Source organism: Chelonia mydas, chromosome 7 (genome assembly GCF_015237465.2).
Source record: "Chelonia mydas isolate rCheMyd1 chromosome 7, rCheMyd1.pri.v2, whole genome shotgun sequence".
NCBI lineage: Eukaryota > Metazoa > Chordata > Testudines > Cheloniidae > Chelonia > Chelonia mydas.
Window position 1 is genome coordinate 32,678,064 of NC_057853.1, and position 25,805 is coordinate 32,703,868.

Genomic DNA, 25,805 nt, shown 5'->3' on the forward strand with positions numbered 1-25,805 from the left:
GATGCGGTCACTGGGTGTGGGCAGAGCCTGCCTATGAGGGTGCCGTTGCCTGAGGGCGCACTCTCCGCATGGGTGGCAGGTGCCCCATTTTGTTTACTGGTAGTTAACACAACCTTGGGCGTGTCGCATGCGCCCGGAAACCCGAATAGGTGCATTCGTCACTACGCAAGCGCCGGGCTGCTCTGGAAGGGAGACGCCGGAAATACGGAGGCGCGCTAGGACCGGTCTCGCGGATTGTGACGGATGCAAAACAAAGTTACAGGCGGTTGGGGCTCAAGTGCGCAGGCGCAACGACGTTGCTAGGAGAAGAGCGGAGGCGCGGATAGAGAGGCAGGAGTGCGCAAGACAACAGTAGCACGCAGGCGCGGCATTAGCCGAGCGTCTCTCTTCGCAGGCGCAGTTGCACGTAGGCGGTGGCAGGCAGCGCGCTGCGCAGGCGTGTCGAGGGGCGGGTGGTTCCTTCCTCTTTCCTTCCTATCTGAGCGTTCGGAGGGTGTGAGGTGCTGCCGCCATTTTGTCAGGAGTCCCGGTGCCAGCTCGGCCGCGGCCATGCGTCCTGGAGTGAAGCTGTTCGTGGGGAACGTGCCCGAGGAGGCCACGGCCGAGGAGCTGGGCGAACTGTTCACGGGCGCGGTAGGCCCGGTGCTCGGCGTGGCCCTCATGAAGCAGTTCGCCTTCGTGCACCTGCGGGATGAGGCGGCCGCTGTCCGCGCCATCGCCCAGCTCAACGGGCACCAGCTGCACGGCCGCCGCATCGTGGTAGAGCCGTCCCGCCCGCGGCCCACCAACACTTGCAAGATCTTCGTGGGTAACGTTTCGGCGGCCTGCACCAGTGGAGAGCTGCGTGCGCTCTTCCAGCAGTACGGGCCCGTGGTGGAGTGCGACGTGGTGAAAGGTACCGACCCCCCCGAGTTCACTAACATCCCCCTTCCCCGGTACCGGCCCGTGATGGAGTGCGACGTGGGGAAAAGTACCGACCCTCGGGTTCCCTAACATCCCCTTTCCCGGTACGGACCCGTGGTGGAGTGCGAAGTGGGGGAAAGTACCGACCCTCGGGTTCCCTAACATCCCCCTTTCCCGGTACGGAGCCGTGGTGAAGTGCGACGTGGTGCCCCCAGGATGTCCCTCCCCGCACCGGCCTGTGGTGGAGTGCGACGTGGTGCCCCCAGGATGTCCCTCCCCGCACCGGCCTGTGGTGGAGTGCGAGGTGGGGAAAGGTACCGACTCCCGAGTTCACCAACATCCCCCCTCCCCAGTACCGGCCCGTGGTGGAGTGTGGTGTCATGAAAGTTACCTAGTGGCTGGGACAGGGGCACCTTCCCCCCATATCAGTTCATGGTGGAGTGTAACGTGGTCAAAGGGACCGAGTCCTAGGTTCCCTGCCCATAGTGGAGTGCGACATGGACCCCTCCCACCCTTGGTACCGGCAGGTAGTGGAGTATGACCTGGTCAGAGACTGAGCTCTGAGATATTGCTCTCCCTGGACAGGGACTTTACACCCCCACTACCAGCCCATGGAGGAGTGCGACATGGTGAAAGATACCAATCTCTGGGTTCTCTGATCCACCCCTGGTACCGGCCTGTGGTGGAGTATAATGTAGCCAAAGGTAGTGGCCCCCAGGATCCTCAAGCCACCCAGCCCTGGTACTAGCCTGAGGTGGAGTGCAAGGTGGTCAAAGGAACCAACCCCTGGGATCTCCCCCTTCCCCTAGGATAGGGACTCTCTACTTCTAGTACTGGCCCATGGTGGAGTGTGATGTGGTGAAAGATACCGACTTCTAGGTTCCGTGACCACCTGGTACCAACCTGTGGTGAAAGGTTTTCTCTGCTGGGTTAGTACCAAACCCTGGTACTAACCCACGGTGGAGTGCAATATGGTGAAAGGTATAAACCCCTGGGCTCATTTCTCCCCTCCCCCACAGACCCATGGTGGAGTATGATGTGGTCAGAGGTTCCCCAGCACTCCCCACCCTCAGTACAGGCCTGAGATGGAATGTGATATGGGAAGAGATATCAACTCTCTTCTCCCCCATGGGGTAGGAATCCCTTCAACCAACCTCTCCCTGGGAATGGAATCTCCTCCCCCAGCAATATGGACCCATGAGTCATGATTAAGGCTACAGTTTTGAATCATGGGTATTTTTAGTAAAAGTCATGGACAGAAACAAAAAACTGTGGCCTGTCCATGACTTATACCATTAATACCCCTGATTGAATCTTAGGTGTAGGGGAAAGCCTGTGGCACCAGCTGCAGGGGGGGCACTGCTGGGGATGGGGGAAGCCCTGGGGGGCCAGCGGCTGCTCCAGCCGCCCTGGCACTGATGCTAGGAGCTGCTGATCTGCGGCAGCTCCTGCTGCCCTGGGACAGCTGCTCTGGTGAGGCTGTGGGGCCGCTCCAGCAGCCATGGGTATGGTTCTTTCCAGGGCCATCTGAATAGCTGGCCCTGGAGACAGCCACGCTGGCTGCTGCAGAGGTCACAGGAAGTCACGGAATCTGTGACTTCTGCAACCTCAGTGTGTGACAAACATGGAGCCCTAATCATGATGGAGTGTGTGATAGGATCCCCGGGGTGCAGCCTGGGACTGTGGGATCGCTGTGCCTCCTGAACTGTCAAGCGTGGGCTGTCTCTCACAATACCAGGTGCTGTCATCACTCGGCACAACTGCATGTGGAGCTCCACACCCAGCTAGATTGCATGAATGCTCCCAGAGCCACTCATGAATCTCAGAGGGAAAGGCACCAGCCCAATCCCCCCAGCCTTGCATCTCAGGCACTGTTGAAGATGAGCAATGCAGATTTATTAATTGGTTCACCACTTCATCAATGGAAAGTGGATATACACCAGCCTTTGCAAAACCTGAGCAAAACTCACCGGTAAAGATAAACAGTAAAACACATTTACTGACTACAAAAGATAGATTTTAAGTGACTATGAATGTTAGGCAAAAAGTCAGTTAGTTACTAAAAGTAAATAAAATATAAGCATGCAGTCTAAACTCTCAACCCTATTAGACTGGGCAACATCTAGATTAAGTGTTTTTTTCCAATGCATTGGATATTGTAGTTCATAGTACACAGATTTCACACTTGAAATCTGGGCCAGTCCCCTCAGTTGGAGTCTTCAGTGTCCTTGTTGCTTGCAGTGTGTAGGTGGGTGAAGGAGAAAGGCCCAGCATGTGGCCACTGTGTTCTGTTTTATTCCCTCAGTCCCATGTGCTTGGGGATCACCAGTCCAGGCATATCTGGGGGCATTGCTGAGTCTCCAGCTAAGACTGAGCAATTCCCCTGGTATGGCTTCATGCAGGTTAGTCTTTGAATTGTAGTTCCCTTGCTGGACAGTGGTGGTTGATGGGTCGTTTGGTTACTTTCCTTGCTGTTGCCTCTGGGGAGCTAATATCTGACAGATTCCCCAACTTACAGAATGTTTTAGTGACAACCATACAACACAATTCTCATAACTTCATATGCGTTAATGATATACATATATGGATAGAGAAATGACTTTCAGTAGATGATGATAACTTTTCCCCAGATACCTTACAAGGCATGCTTTATATGTAAGATCCTGATTATATAAAAATCAGGAATATGGGAATTACAGGACGCTCCCCCAAGCTTATAGAATGTAACAGTCGAAGATACCAATCCTCTCAATGGAGCAGGGCCCATGCCACAAGACTAAGTCCAATATCTTCCTTCACCCAAGCAATTCCAGCCTGTGGTGGAGTGCCACATGGTTAAAGATATTGACCACTTGCTTATGGGCAGACACGCCCTCCCTCCATCTTTCTCTTTCTTTCCAGCAATGTGGGCCTGTAGTGGAGTGCCACATAGTCCAAGGTACCAAAATCCTCATGAGGTGGAGACCCCCACCAATATCAATCCAGCAGTATGCATCTGGTGAAGTGAGATGTTACCATAGGTACTGATTGCCTCACATTTATGGGGGGGCATATACTACCCCCAACTCCTCCCTGCACCAGTGGGGGAATGTGGGGCCTCTTTAGCAAAGCAAGCCGACATCAGAGCATGTAACATCAAAAGAGTACCAGTCTTCCCGTGGAGCAGGTATCGCACCCAATCTCTGACCTGTACTAGTGGGGAGTGGCAGAGGCTTTTTCAGCAACTGAGGTATAGAAATTGCCAAAAGTACTAATCCTATCTGGGGGTAGAGACCCCTTCTAATCCCTCATGGAGCAAATAATGCCCCCAAAATTCCCTGTCTTTGCACCAGCAGGGAATTACTGGAGTTCTTTTGGAAGTATGAGTCCATGTGACCTAAAAGGTGCTGACCGCATTAATCCTTACTCCACATGGGGCGGATACTCCCCATAACCTCCTGCCCCCCAGACACACACCAGTGGAGAGATGAAGGGGTTGTTCCAGGTATCGTGGCAGAGCGCAACATCAACAAAAGTACTGACTGCTCCCACCCCCCACTTTCACGGAGCATTTACTTTCTTCCACCAGCAAGTGGGTAACATCCACTCTAAACTTCACTGGGGCAGATATTGCCTTAATCCATACTCTTCTGCCCTAGCAAGGAGATGTGTGAGGCCTCTTCCAGCAGTATGGATGCATGGAAGAGTACATTGACAAAAGTACTCACCATCCCACCTCACCTCTTCAAGGAGCATGTCCCCCCTCAATTCAGCCCCTATACCTGCTGGAGCTGTGAGGTCTCTTCAGTTGGTACAGGCGTGTGATGAAGTGTGATATCAAAGGTGCCAACAGCATCTAACATTCCCCCCCCCCCCAGTCCTTCACTGTGACAGTCTGGTCTTTGCGGGTGTGTGGAGGTGCCCTTCCAAGGGGAGGAGAATGCAAAAATAGGTTGGGAGAAGGGCACAACCATTGCAGCAGCCAGAAGGTTGAGGGGAAGAGTAAAGGAGCAGGGACCTCACCCAACCTGATCACAGCCAGGAGAATCAGAGGGAGATATGGATAGAGGAAGGATAGCAACCAAAGGAGGAAATCTGGGGTTACATTTTGAATGATGGAGCCATCAGGCAGAGTTTAAGGGACAGTGGAAAGAACCCCAGCAGCTTGGGGGGGGGGGGTGGGGAAGAGTGGGTTATTTTTTCACTGGGCATTGCCAGTGAACAGTGGAATCCCCTTCCTTTTATATCAGTCTGACCAATACGTTTAATCCTCTGGCTCTTGGGAGTCTGGTAACATTTTCAAGTGAACATGGGAGTGGGTAGGCAGGAGAGATTAATGGTGTAAATTGGACAAGACAAATACAGTCTGAGGATTTAGGTTGCAGGGCAAGAAAGAAGGTCTAATGAAGCAGGAGAGATGAGTGAACAGTATTCATAATTATTATTCCAGCTTCACTGGAATTTGGCAGACTTTATAGTTATAGTCAGCTGTTTGACTACTGTCTGATGAATGCTGCTGAAATTCATTGAGCAATATATCTGAAATTATCTGCTACTCCATCAGCTCCAGTAACACAATTATTACATAAAATGATGATTTAAGTTCTGGAGCTAAACATAACACAAACAATTACTGTTGCTTTATATTGAAATATTATGGTAGCACAGGCATTTCTCTCTAGCTATTAGGCTTAGATGTAAGGTTAGTACCTGTCAGGTACATTTCTCTAAGCCTTAGATAATGTCCTCAAAGGTGGATATATTCTCAAAGCGCACCCTGCACCATCAGGCAGTTCATGAGCCTATTGTCAAATGCATCATTTCAAAATTGCCAACACCTCTCTACTTGTCCTGGAATACCGGTGATGTAGGCCAGTGACTGAGTGAAGTACTTTTGAGCCAACCACCCTACTTCTTCCCTGCATAAAAATTCCCTTTATATCCTGCGCCATTTTCTAGTGTCCCGGAGCCGCCGTCATGTGTGACACTTATATGGGACCATTTAATGGACAAATCACCACCACCCCTTTCCCTCATATAGGAACTGTACATTGAGAGCCCTGGTGCTCCCATCAGCTATGGTATCTCAGGGCCAGTAACCAATACTGCACTCTTTTCAGCTTCATGCCACCTTTGAATGCCTCATTCCTCTCATTACTTGTAGTGTAATCAAAGGTAATTACTCTGCTTTCCAGGAGACACAATCATGGAGCATGGGTTGATACTCCTTTCTCTTGCACCTGCAGAGCTGTTTCAAGTGATATGGACCTGCCACCAAATGCAACATGGGTAACCATTTCTCCTTCACCAGTGTAAATACCCCTTCCAGGCCCAACCTCTGTGCCCATGCAGCTGTTCTCAAAAACAATACCATAACAGCCAATCAACTACAGTTCTTTTGGGGCCCATATACACCTGTATCATCCCAGCACTTCCAGGGGACTACACAACTTTGAAGGGCTGGCCAAAGCCCATAATCCAGTGTACTGAAAGGTAACAGACTTCCTTGCCTCAAAGGCTTGGGAGCAGCTCCATCCCCAGAGCCTAGCAGGGGGATAGCAGTAGCTTTCTGTGTCGGTGCTCTCTCTTCCCCCTTTCCTCTCATTTCCTTTTAGCTATCCTTCTCTTTTGATGCTATATTATTTTCCTTTATCACTTTTTTCCTGCCTTTTTGTTTGTCTATTTGCAAAGAGCTCCATGCAGCCTCCCTTTCCTCCGAATGCCTGTGTCATGAAGTGTACAATCTAAATAGACCCCTTGCCTTTCCTCAGAGGGGTTTAACTGCCTCTCACTTCTAGCATGGTGTCTTGAGAGAAAATAATTTTCCTAATCCAAATATTATGGCTAAAAAGGGCCCCCATTCCCAGAGCAAATACTCCTAGCTTTTCATCCACTATATTTCAAATATTCCGTGGCAGACGTCCCAGCTTCCTGACTCAACCAAATGAGCACAATGCACTCAGAGTCCTGTCTGCACATGAGCTGTGTGTTCCTTCTGAATGTTATAAAGTTCTTCATCCAGGGCAAGGTGATGAAACGCGGCATTTCCTGGACCTAATATATTAAATACAACATGCTCTCCCCATACTGCGTGCTGCCTGTTGCTGCGGTTGGGCTACCCTTCTCTCCACGGGGCCCAGCTCAGCTTTGGAGTGCCTGAGTATGCAATGGACTCGTTTCAGAGTGTGGTGGTGCAGAACAATAGCATCTCTAATTGCATAGTTATTTCCCCTTCCTGTTTAGGTAAATAAGGCCTCTTACACATGGGTCCCAAGAAAAAATTCCAAGTGTCACCTGTTGTATGGGCTAGATTTGAGTGACCTAGACTTGCCATTGATTGTGACCTGGTTAACTGCAACCCACAGAACCTGTGTGTACTAGTGCCATTGGAGGCATGGCCTATTAAGTAACTTTTTCTTCACTGTAAATAACAATCCCTTCCCTGTGCCATGCCTTGCACAGCCTGTATGGATTTGAGGATGGAGAGGGATCTCAATTTTGGTGTTGCCAGCTACGGTTTTTCCCTTCAAAGGATCTCACCAGCCCTTCTGCCCAAAGCTTTGGCCTAGGGTTTGATGTTTTGGGCTCAGGCCTAAGTCCAAGTCCCCCATTTAGCATGAGAACCCTTTGCTGTGACCGTTTGCATTTTCATGCTGATCTGCAAATACTGTTGCTGAGTGTCTTACCTTCAAAGGTTGTGTACCAATGTTACTGCTTTTTCCTCTACCAATCATCACTTGAACTGACCAAGAGTATTCAGCCTGCCTTCTGTCATGCAATTTAGATCATTTATGCCACATGCCACTTGTTCACCATATAGGAACTGACCAGCACAGATGCTTCCATATGCTTTGTTCATTGTGCAATAGGGAGCCCTTTTCTCAGGGTTCTAACGTGCTCAGAAAATGCTGAGCTTTGGGATCTGTTTTAATTCAGGAAGAGAATGAAAGAACCAAACCATAAATAGTGGTGATGGCTCTTCTGTAATTACTGGAGAAAATGAATCCTGAGTGTTTCACCTGACTTGCTTTAATGCCCTTATCTTCACTTGCAGGTGGTTGATAACAGTCCAATATGGTGTAATCTGCACAGCCAACTCAAGTGTGTTGAGATGTTTGCTGACTTCTTGAGATACTTTGAGAGATTTATTTTTCAACTTTTTTTAGCTGCCTAGATCTGAGCAAGTCATTGTGATTCGTATAGCACTACTCTATTTGGACTAGGGATGTGGGAAATTCTTCATCGGTTGGAGTCTCTATGTTGAAATTGTGTGTGCCTCTTTTTCAGATACATTCTATTTTTGCCCAAAACAGGCTGGATTCAGCAGTCACTGGACGAGATTATCTTGCCCATGTTATGCAGGAGGTCAGATTACATGATTATAATGGTCCCTTCTGGCTTTAAAATCTACAAATGTAATCTGTGAATCTATTTTCATAGACTTGACCATCACACATGAACAACAGATTGTCATGCCCACTTACTAAAAGACTGCACCATAACAGTATTGCTGAAAACTATTTTTCTAGTGCAGAGTCCTTGGGACCACCTGCTTCTATAGGCAGAAATCAGCTACAACATAACTGGTGTCCAAAAAACACCAGCTTCTCACTATTCACCAAACATGAAGGCCAGTAACAAGAGCAGGCAAGATCTCCACAACTCCTTGATGTATATAAGGCCTTGCTGAACTTGAGAAATCCCAAGGTTTCATTTGGGCCTGCTGGTAATAGCAGAAGGATGGTTGGAGGCACTTAAAGAGAGCCTCTGAGGCATTGGTGCATCTGATGACTTTGGACATAGGCAGATCTTGCTTGCCTATACAGTTGGATGTTTTTCTAGCACAACTGTTTGAATCGCTGGAAGCCAGCCTTGCTGGTAGGGCCCTATTGGGCCAAGTGAGCCCTTGGGAAAGAGGGATGGGGTTGGGAGTACAGCATGGCTCCAACTCCTTCATTTCCAGATTAAATTTAGTATTTCCATTCTGTCTTGTTGGTTGAGAAAGATGGCCTATTTGTGAAGTAGGCCAGCAGAAGCCATGTTTGAACACTAAGAATCCCTAAGCCTACAGAACCCCTGGAGAGGGTGCCCACCAGGGACAGTGCAGCTTCCCATGTTGCTGGTCCCAAGTCAGCCCTTGCAAACTGGGATTCAGTACATTGGAAAAGGCTCCTGTTGCTTCAGGGTCCCCAAAAATGTGGCAGATAGGAGTTTCTGGAACAATGAATTTGTGAGCTGTGCTCTGCCTGCTAAGAATGTCCAGTCCATGAGTGGCCAGTTCCATTCTCCTTTTTGTTCATTATAAAAGAGCTGGACTCTCTGTAGAGGCAAATAAATCGAAATGACTTGCCATAGCCCTCAATATAGGAGTGGAGAAATAGCACGGTCTGGATTCTGCATCGTAGCAGGGAGGTTGAGCAATGGGGCTTGGGTGGGCTGATTTTCATCCCTTGAGTCGTTAATTCCCATCGTGTCCTCTGCGTTTAGGGGCTGGCTCTGTCATCTAGAATAGTGGTTCTCAAAGCCAGTCCGCTGCTTGTTCAGGGAAAGCCCCTGGCGGGCCGGACCAGTTTGTTAACCTGCTGCATCTGCAGCTTCGGCCGATCGCAGCTCCCACTGGCTGCGGTTCGCCGCTTCAGGCCAATGGGGGCTGTGGGAAGGGCGGCCAGCATGTCCCTTGGCCCGCGCTGCTTCCCGCAGCCCTCATTGGCCTGGAGCGGCGAACCGTGGCCAGTGGGAGCTGTGATCGGCTGAACCTGCAGACACAGCAAGTAAACAAACCGGTCTGGCCCACCAGGGGCTTTCCCTGAACAAGCGGCGGACTGGCTTTGAGAGCCACTCATCTAGAGCATAGGGATCTAAATTATGAAGTATTGGATTAGGCATGTGCTTTGTGTTCAGTAAAATTCTAGTTTCTTGTAAGTGTGTTTTTTCTAAATTGCTTTAGAATTACTGCTGTTGGAACATTCCCTAGCTCCTGTAGTGTCATAAATGTAATAGTCACTTCAAGTGTTTTGCTGGTATAGACTAGAATTATGCCTACAAGAAAATATCATTCTAGATTTCCGTGTGTAAGATAGTTATCTCAGTCGCTGTAGCTTTGAATTTAGTATAGCTATTATGTTCAACCTGAGATCCTTCCACAGACTAAAACACTTCATTATTTTTTGAAAAAACTAAGGGAAACCATACAGTTTCTGTAAGTCAGAGGTAAAAATTCCAAATTATTAATATATGTAGACTTTAAACTAACTACACTTGCCATGCAGGGAGGAAAAGATAGTGGATTTGGTTGTCAAAGATGATGCAGCACAGAAAATGTGCCTTTTTGAATTAAAAATAAGTTGAGAAACTAGAGGTAAATCCTTTTGAAATACTGAATTTTTCAGTGTATTTGTAAAGCTTACACCCTACTGAATTTCAGGATTATTAAAGTCAGAATAGTCATGGGGCTGCTACTTTTTCTACTTATTTGGCTTTTTAGAATATAAAAGGCACCCAGCCTTGGTTCTAGATGTTCTGACATACTTGATTTTCACAAATACTTAAACTGATTGCTCACTCCACAGACTAAATATACTTTATTAAAGGAAGATCCTTTTGTAGATATTAAATACAGTCCTTCTAACCCTGTTTAAGTTTGTATTCTGCAGTGTAATATCTTTGACAAACTAGAGGGTTCCAAAGCAGATTAGTTTGGATGTTTTTGCAAGATTAGCATGACCTGCTGGAAGAATCTCTAGTTTATGGATAGCTAGTGATAGTTTCCTTCCTGAAATTTCAAGAAAACTGTATTGGTTACATGTTCTTTAATGGCACAGAATGGGCCAAATTCTACTCTGGTATGACTCCATAAACTTCAATTTGGCTCAGTGTGTTCAGGACTGAATGAGACAATATTGCAGAATTTAAGGTTTTGGGAACTATTTGAGGGTATTTGTATACAAACCTACTGAGCACATGGATTTCTTTCTGTGCCATGATTAGATACTGGTGGGTTTTTTCTACATTTTTGTTAGAATAGACTGCAGTTTTCATAACATAGCAGCTATGGTAAATTGGGGTAATTTAGCTGCCAGCCAGCAGTGTATTAGAAAGGTTACAATACAAACTCTGTTTATACCCAAAGTGCATTTAAGCAATAGCAGAGAGATGCGTGCATCTGTTAAGTGTTCGATCCTGTAATAAAATGTCTTGTCTTCTTCACTGATAACCCTCTGTCTACTTTATCAGACTATGCATTTGTTCACATGGAGAAAGAAGCAGATGCAAAAGTTGCCATCGAAAATCTTAACGGAAAGGAAGTGAAAGGAAGAAGAGTCAATGTGGAACTCTCTACTAATGTTCAGAAAAAGGGGGCAGGACAAAATGCCCAGGCAGGCCCCAATGCTGACAAGAGCAAGAGATCAAGTGTGGACTATAGAGAAAAATATCAACCCAAGATGGATGGTTATGAGCAGCTTAGGCCTACAGACTCTACGTATGCATCAGTCTCTGCAGGATACACTGCATCCTCGCTCTACGATTATCAGCAGCGCTTCGGTGGCACCAACACTTCAAGCAAATACAACTCATTTGATACTCAGACAAGGCAAGCATCTCCCTCATATTTTGGAAGGGACAGAAGCCCAATTCGACGATCACCAACAAGAATCGGCTTTGCCACTGTGTCGCTACCCATGACAGCACAACCAGCATCCTACAGAGCTCAGCCATCAACCTCACTGGGTGCAACCTACAGAGCCCAGCCCTCTGCATCACTCGGAATGTCTTACAGACCCCAGCCAACAACGGGACAGGCAGCATCTTACAGGGCCCAGCCCTCGACCTCACTTGGAAATACTTACAGAACCCAGTCCTCTGTTTCACTAGGAGCTTCTAATACCCAGCCTGCAGCCTCATCACTAAATTCCTACAGCGCCCAGGCTGCTGCTTCTTACAACACCCAGGCTGCAGCTTCCCAGTTAGCCTCTTATGGGGTCCAGTCCACAGCAACACTAGCGTCATCCTATGGAGCTCAGCCTTCAGCCACGCATGCAGCCTCTTATGGTACTCAGCCTGTGGCTGGTTACTCAGCCTCCTATGGAGCTCAGCCAACAGCCACACATGCAGCTGCTGCCTATGCAGCTCAGCCTGCGGCTGGTCACACAGCCACCTATGGAGCCCAGCCTGTGGCCACGCATGCAGCCGCCTATGGAGCCCAGCCTGCAGCCAGCCACTTGGCTTCTTATGGAGCCCAGCCTGTGGACAGCCACTCAACCTCTTATGGAGCCCAGCCTGCAGCTACTCTCTCAGCCTCGTATGGTGCTCAGCCTGTGGCTGTCCATTCAGCCTCGTATGGTGCTCAGCCTGCAGCTGCTCTCGCAGCCTCGTATGGCGCCCAGCCTGTGGCCGGCCATTCAGCCTCGTATGGCGCCCAGCCTGTGGCCGGCCATTCAGCCTCGTATGGCGCCCAGCCTACAGCTGTGCTCTCAGCAACCTATGGTGCCCAGCCTGCATCCACTCTGGCTGCATCTTATAGCAATCAGTCTGCAGCAGCTTCCTACAAATCACAGGTCTCTGCTCCACTGACCACACCCTATAGAACACAGTCTTCAAACTCAATGTCAGCTTCATATACAGCACAGCAGCCGTCCTCTGTTCCCTTGGCAGTCACTTTCAGAGCTCAGCCTGTGACTGCATATGATGGGCCAACCCAGCTTGGACAACAAGCAACCCCGTATTTGGGACTGTCTCAGTCTTCTGCTGCTGCTGCCATCGCACCACCATACGAACGCACCCGCCTCTCTCCTCCACGGAGTGCTGGCTATGACGATCCTTTCAAAAAATCATCTGCTTTGGCTAAAAGGTATGCTGCTAAGCCAGTGATAATACTTTGCACATAAATAGAACCTCTCATCCAAGGATCTCGATGTGCTGTCCAAGGGACTAGAGGCATTCAGACTCAATACAAGTCTATTGGTCTTCGCCTTTATAAACTTGGTTCTGCTTCACCAAAAGGTGGAAATTCCCCTGCTAATACATTACACTAACTTACTGTTTTGGAAGCATTGACAGGGTGGGAGGTGAAACTCGATGCATTATTAAAATGGTTTCCCACTCTGGCACTAACACAGATCCTTACATAGTTCCCCCTTCCAATTTCTTTGCTTCTGGTGCGTCTGTCTAGGGTTAAGGGTGGGATAATAGGCTGGCGTGCCCCTCTTTCCGGTCTGCAGATTCTACTGGATATTTATTTAGTGTTTTCTTACAGTTTTGTGTGAAAATTGCAAGATTGGCAGCCCCGGGGACTGGAAACTTCTACCTAGGGCGTGTATACCCCAGACAATGGCACTGCAGATTTCTTGCATTCTACCACAGACAGTATGCCTTATCCCTCACTTGGAACTACAACCCTTAGGGCTAAGATGGGGAGTTCAGTTTCTCTCACAGGTTGGCACCTCTGCTTACACTGCGAATGAAAGATTCAACTACTGTCAGTTGCGGTGGTGCTGTGTTGTAGGTGCCTGCTCTCTAGGAACTGGACTGAGACCACTGTTACGGACCTGGATTGGATTTTAACCAATGTCCTCAACCCCATAAGTCGTCAGACCAGTCCTCCCTATTTTCAGTGTTTAATAAGTAAATGGGCTGCATTTGTAAAGAGAAATGGCAGGCATATCCAGCTCTTGTTTCCCATGTGCTATTTACTTGCCTAAGAGTTGGGGGAAATTTAACATGTATATTTGAGGTATCCACCAAAGGAGGTAAAAGATAGCTAAGGAACTGTTCTGAAAAGAACTAATTAACCCACAAGTTCCTCTGGTTTGCCTTAGTGAGATGTGTACTAATAGTGTTGCTCTGTGGGTATTGTTTTCACTGGAGAGATTCTGATCTCTCATGAGGGTCTCCTCAGATATATTGCTTAACCAGAGTGCTGTTAGGCCATTATCACAGACCCTTTTGTTTTATTCATTAAATGTCTCTTTTCTTGACCAGGTACAGTTCTGACCGCCGTTTATCTGACCTCTCAGATTACCGTCGTTTAGCAGACTCGCCACTTGTGTACCGTCATTCGCCGACAAAGTCCCCGCTGGATTATCGCCGTCTTCCAGAAGCGCATTCCGACTATGCCCGTTATTCGGGTGCCTATGGCGATTATATGCATACTGCTCGGCTACATTCTAATTACCAGCGCCGCCTGTAGGTGGGGTTGGGGTTCCTGTTCCAGATGGGGGCAGTATCATTGATTACATGTTCCCCACTGGGACACGCTTTCTTAGCATAAAGCCAATCTGCGTCTTTACTAGGCTGGCTTCCTCATTCAGTTCTCTGCAGATTCTGAGTTACTAAATTTCCTTCCCTCCCATGCTATCTCAGGTGTCATTACAGCCTGTCGTTTTGGCTCTGTTCCTTAATGTCACTTGATCAAAGAATTATTTGAGGCGATAGTATGAGGCATCTCTGAGACATGCTACTACATCCAACACAAATAGCATTCTCCTGGTCTTTACTTTGGGGGGTTTTATTTTCAGCTGCCTTTTTTGTTGCGTTTTTAGAATGATCTGAATTTATGATCTCAAGAAGAACCTGTGCTGCAACCCCAGGAATGATGTAAACAACTGCTGCACATTGTGTCTTTGAAAGTCGAAGACTCGAGTTCCTTCATGCTCCAGTAGGGCTAAGAATGCCATAGCATATCTGGAATCGGTTTTTGTTTGCAACTCCTGATGCTAATGTCTCCATTAGTAAGACATAAGTTGCTCATGCAGGATTCCTAATAAATGCAGTTCACAATGACTGTTGCTCAGTATTGTTTTTATAACCCGAGCAATTGCTTTCTCTGAATGGAAGAGCAAATGCTCTTTTATGTAACGTGAAAATCCTTTTTCTTTTTACACCGGTGTTAAGTTTGCAGTAGGTGTGATGTTCGAATCTATACATCTGAAATGAGTTAGTTTTTGTATTGACTGTAAATAAAATGCAGGCTATTTACAGTTTAGAAAGTTGTCTGGTGTATTTTTTCTTCTAGTTTAATTGGTTTCAGGAGTAATGTCCCATGTTCTTTAACTCTCTTCCTTTCATCCTAAAGGTAAATCAAAGGACTTTAATGAGTGCATACATACAGTACCACTGCAAGGCAGCCAGCTCTAGGGAAGAAGAAATGTGGTAGCCAGCTGGTGCACAACAGAGAGCTGGAGTATTGGCCAAGAGCAGGCCAGATCTCTGTGCTGTAAGATTTGTTGTTGCGTCATAGGTGTGCCCCTTAACAGACATGTCGGAGGTCTCTGAGAGCTTATAGTTTAAACAGAAAATGTGCTTGGGAGAAGAGCAGTGGGTGACTTCATTTCTTAAAGTGGGTCAACACCTCATCTTAATTCTCATTCCAAAGTACCTCTCCCCAGGACACTGCCTGGTACCAGGTTCATCTACCTCTGCAGCGTGGAGCTCTCCATCAGCTCTTCTGGGCATTTAAACCTGCAATTTGAAGGTATTCGGTGTTCGCCATCTATATGATGCCAGAATTGAACTTCCAGTCCCTGCCCTGAATTTGTTACAGCATAAATTGATAAAGGACAGGTGTAGAGAAGGGAAGGACAAGGGCTAAAGAAATGTCTTGCCTTGAGAGAATGATTTGAATTTTCTAATTAGGGCAGAGTAGCTAGGAAGAAGCAAGTGGCCTAGGCATGTAAGGGCAGACTAAAGGAATGATTTCTGAAGGACTGAAAACACTGGGGACAGGAAAAGGATGTGTCTCTGCATGAAGACTAGTGTGGAATCACAGAGGTGAGGTTAGCAAGAGAGGGGGGAAGAGGTGAGCTGAGAGTGCAAGGATCAAGGAGGAGACCCACCTTCAAGTAGATTGGGGTGGGAGTGGATTTGATGAATGTTAGAAAAGATGATCAGATTGTGGCTTGCTGGACTTTAGGGGGGATGTTACATCTGCAAGGATTAAGGATGTTCAAAATCCCAACTTGCTTCCTGGACTCTTCCCGGCGTTCCATCTGGCTGCACCTACAACATGACAATGATGGCAGCTGCTGGAGTTAGAATCTGCTTGCTCCCTCCTGATGGCAACACCAGTGGGGTGTTTTTTTTTATTAGTAGCAATAATGTTGCTGCTCTTTGTAGAAGCCGTTTGAGGTGGAGTGATTTTGACGAGCCTCTTTGTCACAGGCCAGCCAAAGCGATGACTCATTAATTTCCTTCTTTAGGATGCGAGGCATTTTACACCTTACTCTATATTGTGTTCTCTATTGGTGAGGGCTTCTTTCCTGCTACAGGTGTCTCCTGGATGGTAGTGAGTAATTCACCTTTGTATTTACTCAGTCCCCAGTCCTAAACCTAAGAGGACTGATAATGTGACTCCTCATCAAGCTTCCTTTGTGTAGTTCATGAGCTGTAGCCACCTCACCAGACTGATTCTCTCTCCAAATTGACAAATGCAGGAGCTACCTCAACTTTTTTTCTAGAAGATATATATTTTTGTACATTTCAGTCATTTATATCTGATTTTGAAATTGATGTGGTATGCAGTTGCCTTCTCTATTGGATTGTTCAGATTTTGCTTCACTAACTACATCCACAAATCTTTGGACTTGCCACTGAACCTGTTTAACTTCTTAAAATGCACTTAAAAATAAATGCAGACAGGTAAATGATTAAACTTGAGTAGGAAAACAGTTTCAGTTGGAAAACTTAGATTACGGTTCAGTGATTTTGTACCCAGAAAACTTTGTGAAATTCTGTAGTTACTGGAATTGGTGAAAATATAGCTGTGGGTGTGAACTTTTTGCATTTTTTTTTTTAAGGTAAATTTTGAATATTCTCTGCCCCATCTCAAATATTCAGTCCCTAGTACTCTTGCTGTCCTGTAGCTGTTATTGAAAGTCTGGGTTGGACTTTCATGGAAATTTAAGTTAAACATGTTACAGATTAGAAGTATTTTTTAACTTTAGGTAATTTAGCTGTCACTCATGCATGTAGAAAATAGTGTTACAATTAGGTATTATACCTCTGTTCTGAATCTAGCTCAACTTGTGTTTAAATGCTTTTTTGTCATCAGGCCAAAAATCTTTCTCAACAGTTTTATAAACACTTACTACATGAGAGTAAGTAGCTTTGTACTGATTGTAACTGATTTTTGTGTGTTTTTATGTAACTAGTAACACATGGTTGACTTTTGATCTTATGCCAAAGTTTGAGGTTTTTTTCATTGCTGGTGTTTATTAAAATGTCTAGAATGTTTTCTTTGTATTGTTCTGTTTGCCTTTGAATTGTGAAATTCAGTAGAAGCTCATTAATTTTTAAAGGAAATTATCCTGTCTTCTAATCCTAAATTTTTGTGGGGGTGGGGGGGTTAAATTTTAATTCTGTTTAAATGATTATTTTTTAAGGGGAGAAAACTGGCAAGAAGCTAGATGTCAAAATAAGGTGACAAATTCAAAACTGGAGTGTGGTAAAAGTCAATATTTTTCCCACAGTAAGCCTGTGGAACTCCAGCTATGTCTACACTTAAAATGGTACAACAGCACAGCTGTGCCACTGTAGCGCTTCAATGTAGACACTCAGTACAGTAACGGGAGGTAATCTGGTGCTGAAGTTAATCCACCTCCCCTGAGAGGTGGTAGCTAGATCAACAGAAGAATTCGTCCTTTGACCTAGAGCTGTCTACACTGGGTGTTAGGTTGGCATAGCTACCTCTCTAAGGGACACTGGATTTTTTTTTTTCACACCCCTGAGAGATATAGCTATGCCAGTGTTAAGTTTTCAGCATAGACCAGCCCTAATTGTCCCAAGGCAGTATTAAGAGCAAGAGTTCGAGGCTTTAAAAAGGGATTTGACACTTATGGCAATAATATCCATTTTAAAAATGCAATTAAAAAACATTTGAGGGATATAAGCTAACCTGCTTCAATTGGGACATAAACCAATCTTTAAATATTAGGACTCAGGAGGAAACTTCTCCAGGGGAAGCTTCCTCTTATCTCTAAGGGCTTGTCTACACTTAAAATGCTGCAGCTGCACTGCTGTGGCAAAGACACTATCTATGCTGATGGGAGAGCTTCTCCCATCATTGTAGCTGTATCGACAGGAGAAGCTCTCCCATCAACATAGTGCTATCTACACTATAGAGTTAGGGAGTTAGGTCTGTGTGGATTTTCCATGCCCCTGAGTGACATAGTTATTCCAGGATAAATTGCTTGTGTAGACAAAGACTGAGGTCTGGACTACAGATTGAAACAAGGCAGTTCATGTTGACCTAACTATAGAAGCGTCGACACTTAAATTTTGCACCAGCTGACATAACTGCCATGCAGTACCAACTTCACGAGCAGCATAAGAGTCAAGGTCAATGTAGTTAGGTCGACACGGTGTCAGTGTAGATACTGCATTGCTTATGTTGACTGGTACTAGCTTTCAGGAGCTGTCCCACAATGCCCCACACTGACAGTACAACCAATACAAGCACTTCTGGTGAGGATGAACACTACTGACATAACAAGCAAAGTGTAGACACGCACAAGCAATATAATTACTGTTGTGGCTGTGTGCCAGTGTAAATTAGGTTGACTTAATTATGTAGCATAATCATGGCCCAAGTCTGCTTTTAGTTTGCAGAGAGCATCTAGTGCTATCCAAAGAGCTTGTAAGAGAGCAAGCTTCACAGCAGAAGGTTAGGGAAGCAAAATAAACATATGAAATTGAAACTGATTGTGTGTAACTAACTGGCAACGCTGCATGTTGGTTGTATTGAAAATGATACACCTTAAAGACAGACTTTTTCACAAAGTGGTGAGTTCTGGGCTAATATCTCACAGCCCAAAGAAATCTCAAGTATCCTTGCTATATATCTTTCCCTTTGTCACTGGTTCAGGGTAATTGTCCTTTTACCCTTAACCCCCAAGAAGATGGGACCTAGACCTTTCTCTGGATCTGCTCACTACTGCCTTAAATAACTCCCTCTCCTCGAGAGCTAAGCTCATCATAACTGGAATAGACAAAACACATTGCTAACCTAGTACCATGAATTCTGCCTGATGTGGCTCTGTGAAGACCCAAGCTGAGCTGAGAAGTGTATTTTGAGTCCATGGTTTCAGAAAGCCTCATGCATTTGCACATCTTGCAGTAAGAGACCAAAGATTTTCCATAAACAAAGGTAAGAATGTGCACTAGATAAATACTATCAAGTACACACAAAAGTAACTTCTTAGCAACTACCTTTGACAATACAAAGGTTTGTTACTCTCTGCTGGTCTTGGCCCTACACCAACACTAGCCTGCTGCTGCATTTTCATAGTTCCTCCCAGCCCGTGGACCAACAGAAACTATCTTATAAAAATGTTATCATTGCACCCTATGTATGAATTTTAATTCCATCCGCATCCTTTTAGATGGTGTCCAAAGGGAAAGAATGTACTTCTGAACAGAAACTTACTGGTGGAATTTTTTACAAACTGTCTAGGAAATTACTAGAAAAGTACTAGGGTCTTGATTACTCGTTGGACTGTGGCCCTTTTGTGCAGAAATGTCTCTTGTACTTTATGTACACCTTATTCTGTTTGAATATAGGATGCAATTTCTGTAAAAGGTTAAACTCTTCCTTTAAATCTCCTCTTCCAGTGAGGTTTGTGGAGCTAATGTAGATGAGTATGTAACCAATTTGAATGTTTTATCAATACTTGATTCAGCATTTACAAAACCTGATACACCTGATAACCAAATCTATATGTGCTTCCAGGGGCCAGGAGTTGTGTATTTATAGTAGATGTATTAATGACACACTACAGCAAGTGCTGTGACTGAAAGAAGTAATGCTGCAATGTAATTCTAAACCACTACCAGGCTGGCACTTTTTCATTATTCTGCAATGATGCAAAGGTAGTTTCTTACATTCAAGGAGAGGAAAGAAGAAAAACAGGTTGTCAGTTTTTCAACTAGAGAAGGAAAGTTCTGTGCTGCTGTATGCCATGGAATACTGTCATGCAGGACCAAAGGCAACCACCTTCAGCCAAAAATCACTACTGCCCCTCCACCTGAGCTGAAGGCTATAACTCTTAAGTGACTGAATTAAAATATTTTTAAAAAATTAACTATTTTTCCACTATAATTACCCTGCCTGAAGACAGTATATGGAGTAGAATTCAGTTCAATCTTCATGGAAATCCAGCTAGAATTAAGTTAAGGAAAATAGTTTTAAGAACACCCCATGCACTAAGAACGGCCATACTGGGTCAAACCATAGGTCTGTCTAGCTTAGTATCCTGTTTTCCAATAGTGATTGCCAATGCCAGGTGCTTTAGAAGGACTGAACAGGACAGGTAATCATCAAGTGATCCATCGCCTGTCGCCCATTCCCAGCTTCTGGCAAACAGAGGCTAGGGACACCATCCCTGCCCATCCTGGTTAATAACCATTGATGGACCTCCTCCATGAGCTTAGTTCTTTTTTGAATCCTGTGATAGTCTTGGCCTTCACAACATTCTCTGGCAAAGAATTCCACAGGTTACCTGTGGTGCTGTGTGAAAAAATACTTCCTTTTGTTTGTTTTAAACCTGCTGCCTATTAATTTCATTTGGTGACCCCTAGTTCTTGTGTTATAAGAAGGGGTAAGTAACACTTCCTTACTTTCTCCATACCAGTCATGATTTTAGAGACCTCAATTATATGGCCCTTTAGTCATCTCTTTTCCAAGCTGAAAAGTCCCAGTCGTTAATCTCTCACCATACAGAAGCTGTTCCATACCCCTAATCATTTTTGTTGCCCGTTTCTGTACTTTTTCCAGTTCTAATATATCCTTTTTTGAGATGAGGCAACTGGGTCTGCATGCAGTATTCAAGATGTGGGTGTACCACGGATTTATATAACGGTAATATTTTCTGGCGTCTTATATATATCCCTTTCCCAATGATTCCCAACATTCTTTTTAGTTTTTTTGACTGCCCCGTCACAGTGAGTGGATGTTTTCAGAGAACTAACCACAATGACTCTATGATCTCTTTCTTGAGTGGTAACCGCTAATTTAGACTGCATCATTTTATACTCCAAGAAGTGTACAAGTACCTAGCACTCCTTCCTCACAAAGCACAAACCAAAACCTGGCTCACTGGCAGTTGAGTTGTCATAGATATGCCACAAACTGTAAACAAATGGAACTACATGTGCAACTCCAAATTTTACCCTATTTAGCATTGGGCCAATTAGCATTAAACTGCCTGCTACTAACTGCTACCTTTATGCTAATATTGTGCCAATTAAGCAGCAGGCACTTCCACTCACTACCATTAGGCTAAATCTGTTCCAATAAAGCAGAGTTAATACTTCATAAGTACACAAGAAAAATCAGAAAGTAACAAGTGATCAGTCAGGCTTCCCAGCTTGGGTCGAGCTAAGGGAGCAAAACAGTTACCCTTCAGGAAACAGGATGGCAATAGAACATAAATGGTGGCAGGCAATGTGCAAGAATGAAATTAGGACTATGAATTTGAACAAATAACTAAAGGGAGTTTTTGTTGTTTAAGACAACGAAAGCCAAAGCTGGAAACCTGTGGGGATTTAGGAATGAAGTGGCTGAGCTGCTAGGAAAAATGTATAATGCAGGGGGGTGGCCAAACTTACTGACCCTTCGAGCCACATACGACAATCTTCAGAAGTTCAAGAGCCAGGGCGGGAGGCACCTGCTGGGGCTCAGGGCTTCAGCAGGAGTGGAGCTGAAGCCCTAAGACCCCCCTTCCCGCTGGGCAGAAGCCCCTTTCCCACCACCCTGCTGCAAGGCAGAGGTCCCAAGCTCCTCTCCCCCCAAAGTCTGGTAGGTGGAGAATGGGGGGTGTCTGTGAGCTTCACTTTAACTGTAAAAGAGCCATATGGGTCTCGTGAGCCAGTTTGGCCACCCCGGTATAATGCTTTATTAAAATCAGTTCTTGGATTGGAGAATATTAAAATAGTGTACCTATGTTTGAAAAAAAGACTCTAGGCATGATCTAGGGAATTACCAATCAGTCAGTCTCATTACCGTCTGGTAAATTAGTTGAAAGGATAACTTACTAAAATACCTATATCATATTAAGATAGACTCCAACCAACAGAGCTTCTCCAAAGAAAAAAGAAAAGGAGTACTTGTGGCACCTTAGAGACTAACCAGTTTATTTGAGCATGAGCTTTCGTGAGCTACAGCTCACTTCATCGGATGCATAGCATATCGTGGAAACTGCAGAAGACATTATATACACACAGAGACCATGAAACAAAACTTCCTCCCACCTCACTCCCCCGCTGGCAACAGCTTATCTAAAGTGATCCTCAAGTAGAGCCATTTCCAGCACAAATCCAGGTTTTCTCACCCTTCCCCCCCCCCCACACACACATACAAACTCACTCTCCTGCTGGCAACAGCCCATCCCCCTTTGAAACCCCTCTTTATAATGCGCATAAAAAAGAGGGGTTTCAAAGGGGGATGGGCTGTTGCCAGCAGGAGAGTGAGTTTGTATGTGTGTGTGTGGGGGGGGGGGGGTGTGAGAAAACCTGGATTTGTGCTGGAAATGGCTCTACTTGAGGATCACTTTAGATAAGCTGTTGCCAGCGGGGGAGTGAGGTGGGAGGAAGTTTTGTTTCATGGTCTCTGTGTGTATATAATGTCTTCTGCAGTTTCCACGATATGCTATGCATCCGATGAAGTGAGCTGTAGCTCACGAAAGCTCATGCTCAAATAAACTGGTTAGTCTCTAAGGTGCCACAAGTACTCCTTTTCTTTTTACGAATACAGACTAACACGGCTGTTACTCTGAAACCTGTCATTATCCAAAGAAAAACTGTCTCACTCAGCTATAAAAATTATTTGAATGTGTCAATAAGACCGTCATTGAAAGAGAAGTGGGTGATATACTCTGTTTTCAAAAGGCTGTTGACAAAGGCCTTCTGTAGAGGCTAATAAAGAAACTAGTGATGATGTGAGATGTAAAGTACCATCCTGAATCAAAAACTGGTTTAGAGTAGAAATAAATGGTAGTATGGCCAGAAGTTGACAGTGTTGTGATCTGAGGTTCTGTATTAAGATGGGTGGTGGTAATATATTTATAAATGATTGGGAAAAGGAAGCGAGCAGCCAAGTGGCAAAATTTACATATGCCACAATGTTTTTAGGTCAGTAAAGACCAGAGAAGACTCTGAGGAACTGCAGAGAGCCCTAACCATGCTAAGGGAGAGGGTAACCTGATGCAAAGTAATGCATGTTAGGAGGGAGTTCTTTAAACTACTTATATACCTTACTGGATTGTAAATTAACTGTATCCACTCTAGGGAAAGCCCAGGGCATCACTGTGGACACTAAAAACCACTGATGAATGAATAGCAGCAGTCAAATAAGCAAACAAAATGTAGAATGCTTAAGGTATGTGACAGAACATATTCTATTGCCATTATAAATGGGTCATCCTCATCTGGACTACAGGGTGGTATTGGTTCTCATCTCATCTCTAGAGAGAGAGCAGAATTAGAGGGGATTCAGAGACAGGGAAGGAGACTGATTAAGATACTGGGAAAAATACATATGAAGAGAGACTGAAAAGATTGAGACTGTTTAGTGAGACATGATAAAATTATACAAATAAATGACTGGCATTGAAAAGAGATCAGAAACTTCTATTTTACTAAATACAAGGACAAGAGGACAATCAAAATTGAAAGGTGGCAAATTCAAAGCTGATAAAAGGAAATACTTTTTCACACAAACACTCTGCACCCATTAGCCAGTGAAACTCATTGCTACAGGACAGTGTTGCTGAGAGCAGAGTTCAGTAAGAGACTTGATGTTTACATGGGCTGATGCTCTCACCCTTCCAGCTATGGAGATCTATGTATTAGGAAGGTGTTTCAACATATCCCTCCAAGCTGGAAAGCATGCCCAGGTGGGTCAGCAGATGGAGCGTAGCATGCAGGACCCAGTTTGAGTGGGTAGATGGACAGATGTGTTGGGTGCATCCTAAACCCTCAGGGTGTGTCACATGACTTGCCCCCAAACACTGGCTCCACTCTGGTGGGTGAGGAGTGGCACAGAAGCAAAACCCCCTCTCCCTGAGAGGTGTGAAGAGTATAGTAGGTGGATGGGGCAATGGGACTGCTTTTGGCAAAGGTAACTGTCCAGACTCTCAAAGTGACTGAGGTGCAGGGGGAGACTGGGATATTAGGACAGCATATACAGACTCCATTCCTATTCCTACCCCTACCCGGGGCTTGGTGGCACACAACAACAGAGACAGACCCAGGCTGAGAGAGCAAATCTTAGTGTATGCACAACATGCCTCAGGTAGCATGCGACCAGGATTCATCACCAAATTTGGTCTGCTGGTTGGATCATTAACTGGACCAGGTACTGATGGGAAGTGCAATGTGAACACTAATCCATGCCCCTTGGAAAGCACTGATGTAACTGCCCACCTGAATATTTCTGTTCCACCAGAGCCAAATACTCCAGCCTGCCTGCACACTTTTAGATGGCAGAGGGAGCTTGGCATACATGGGCCTAGTCTGCTCTTCACAGCTCCAAACCTGGGACACAGCTACCTTTCCCCATTCAGCACAGAATCCCCCCTGCACCATTAGCTCGGATTCCCCCCTCTTCAATGCACCTGTATGGCCCATTTAGCACAGAGAGCTTTCCATAACCAGGTGAAATTGCAACTTCCCAGTGAACTCTGATTTCCCATGCCAATAACAAGAGCATTAGGGTTATAATCCCATTCCCAAAGCAGGCCTTGGATTGAAAACCTGAGTGCTTCTGAAAAAGGAGGGAAATGGTGGGTTCCTGAGAGAGAACTTTTCACCCTGCAAACCGCTAGTGGGAAGATGAGAGGTCAACCGTCCCTCTGTTATCACTGGTATTCCTTGGAGGGGATGAATACCTAGTTTAACCTTAATACTCCTCAGGATTGAGTTTCCCTCCACCATACAAGTCCACTCAGTGGCCCCTCCACACACTCTAAACCTCCCACTACTGTGGTGGTTCAGCCCAAGGGGAAGTTAATTACAAGCCCCACCAGCTGCACAGGAAGCAATGAGGACTGAAAGGGCCATGGTCTGAATGGCTGCCTATAACGTTGGAGTGATTATTTAAAGCCCGAGCCTTTGGGGGAAAGAAGAGCATGTAGACCTGGGACCCTGCACTTCAGTCAATTACACCAGCGCAAAGTCCTAGCACATCACAGCAGCAGCATTCTGCACCCTACTGGTACTGGTGTCAGAGACCACACAAGCCCCCCTCTTTCTCCAAAGAGTGGATGGTAGGAATCCAGCTGCCCCTGTGTTGTATCAATTGAGAAAGGCGGATTTTCACATCAAGTCTGGCCGCTTATTTTTTGTGTCTAAATGGGAGCTGAGTGCTTTAGAAAAGAAACCTGCCTGCCAGTCACTACCAAACACCTTAAAATCTGCCTCCCAGCATTTAAACACATTAAGAAAAGGAGATCCAAGCAAGGGGAAGATGGTGCATCTTTTGCGAGACAGCTGCCTGGTGGGAGCGAAGGCATATTTAGGACTGAGAGAAGCCTGCTGTGGATTTTAAATGTCTGTTCTGATAACATTTAACAGAATAAGTAGAACTATGTATGTGTAAGAAATTGTAAAATAATCGTGTTTAGTGTTGCACATGTGTAAGAAATTGCAGAATAATAATGTTTGTAAGAACAAGAAAAGATAAAGTAACCGAAAAGATCAGTTTGAACGAAACTAAACTTGTACTGACAGGGGAAGGGAGTTAACATGGAAATGAGAGCCTAACACAGATGTATAAGAAAAAATAAAAACTTATTTATGTTTGTGTAATAGAGGGAAGTTGAAACTGTATTGTCCACTGCTGAAGACGACTGTGATGAGATCAACCTGATGATCTTCCCACTTGTAACTGATCACTACCTGCTGAGTGTTTTGCCTTAATAAAGATTTTAGCTCCA

At 45.5% G+C, this 25,805-nt stretch overlaps 1 protein-coding gene across 11 annotated transcripts; it reads left to right on the plus strand.

The window, feature by feature from the left end:
• The first annotated feature begins 209 nt into the window (after positions 1 to 209).
• LOC102946959 (RNA-binding protein 14) lies at positions 210 to 25,805 on the plus strand. 11 transcript variants are annotated; one of them, XM_037904318.2, is made up of 4 exons: positions 877 to 895; positions 6,078 to 6,171; positions 11,116 to 12,730; positions 13,861 to 17,109. In XM_037904318.2, exons 2-4 carry the CDS (start codon positions 6,168 to 6,170, stop codon positions 14,066 to 14,068), a joined length of 1,827 nt encoding a protein of 608 aa, XP_037760246.1. In that variant the 5' UTR covers positions 877 to 895; positions 6,078 to 6,167; the 3' UTR covers positions 14,069 to 17,109. The 11 variants fall into 11 exon arrangements, with proteins under 11 accessions (XP_037760248.1, XP_037760251.1, XP_037760250.1 ...); XM_037904320.2 differs by lacking the exons at positions 11,116 to 12,730; positions 13,861 to 17,109 and adding an exon at positions 7,937 to 8,150 and having other exon boundaries at positions 210 to 895; XM_037904323.2 differs by lacking the exons at positions 11,116 to 12,730; positions 13,861 to 17,109 and adding an exon at positions 25,681 to 25,805 and having other exon boundaries at positions 213 to 895.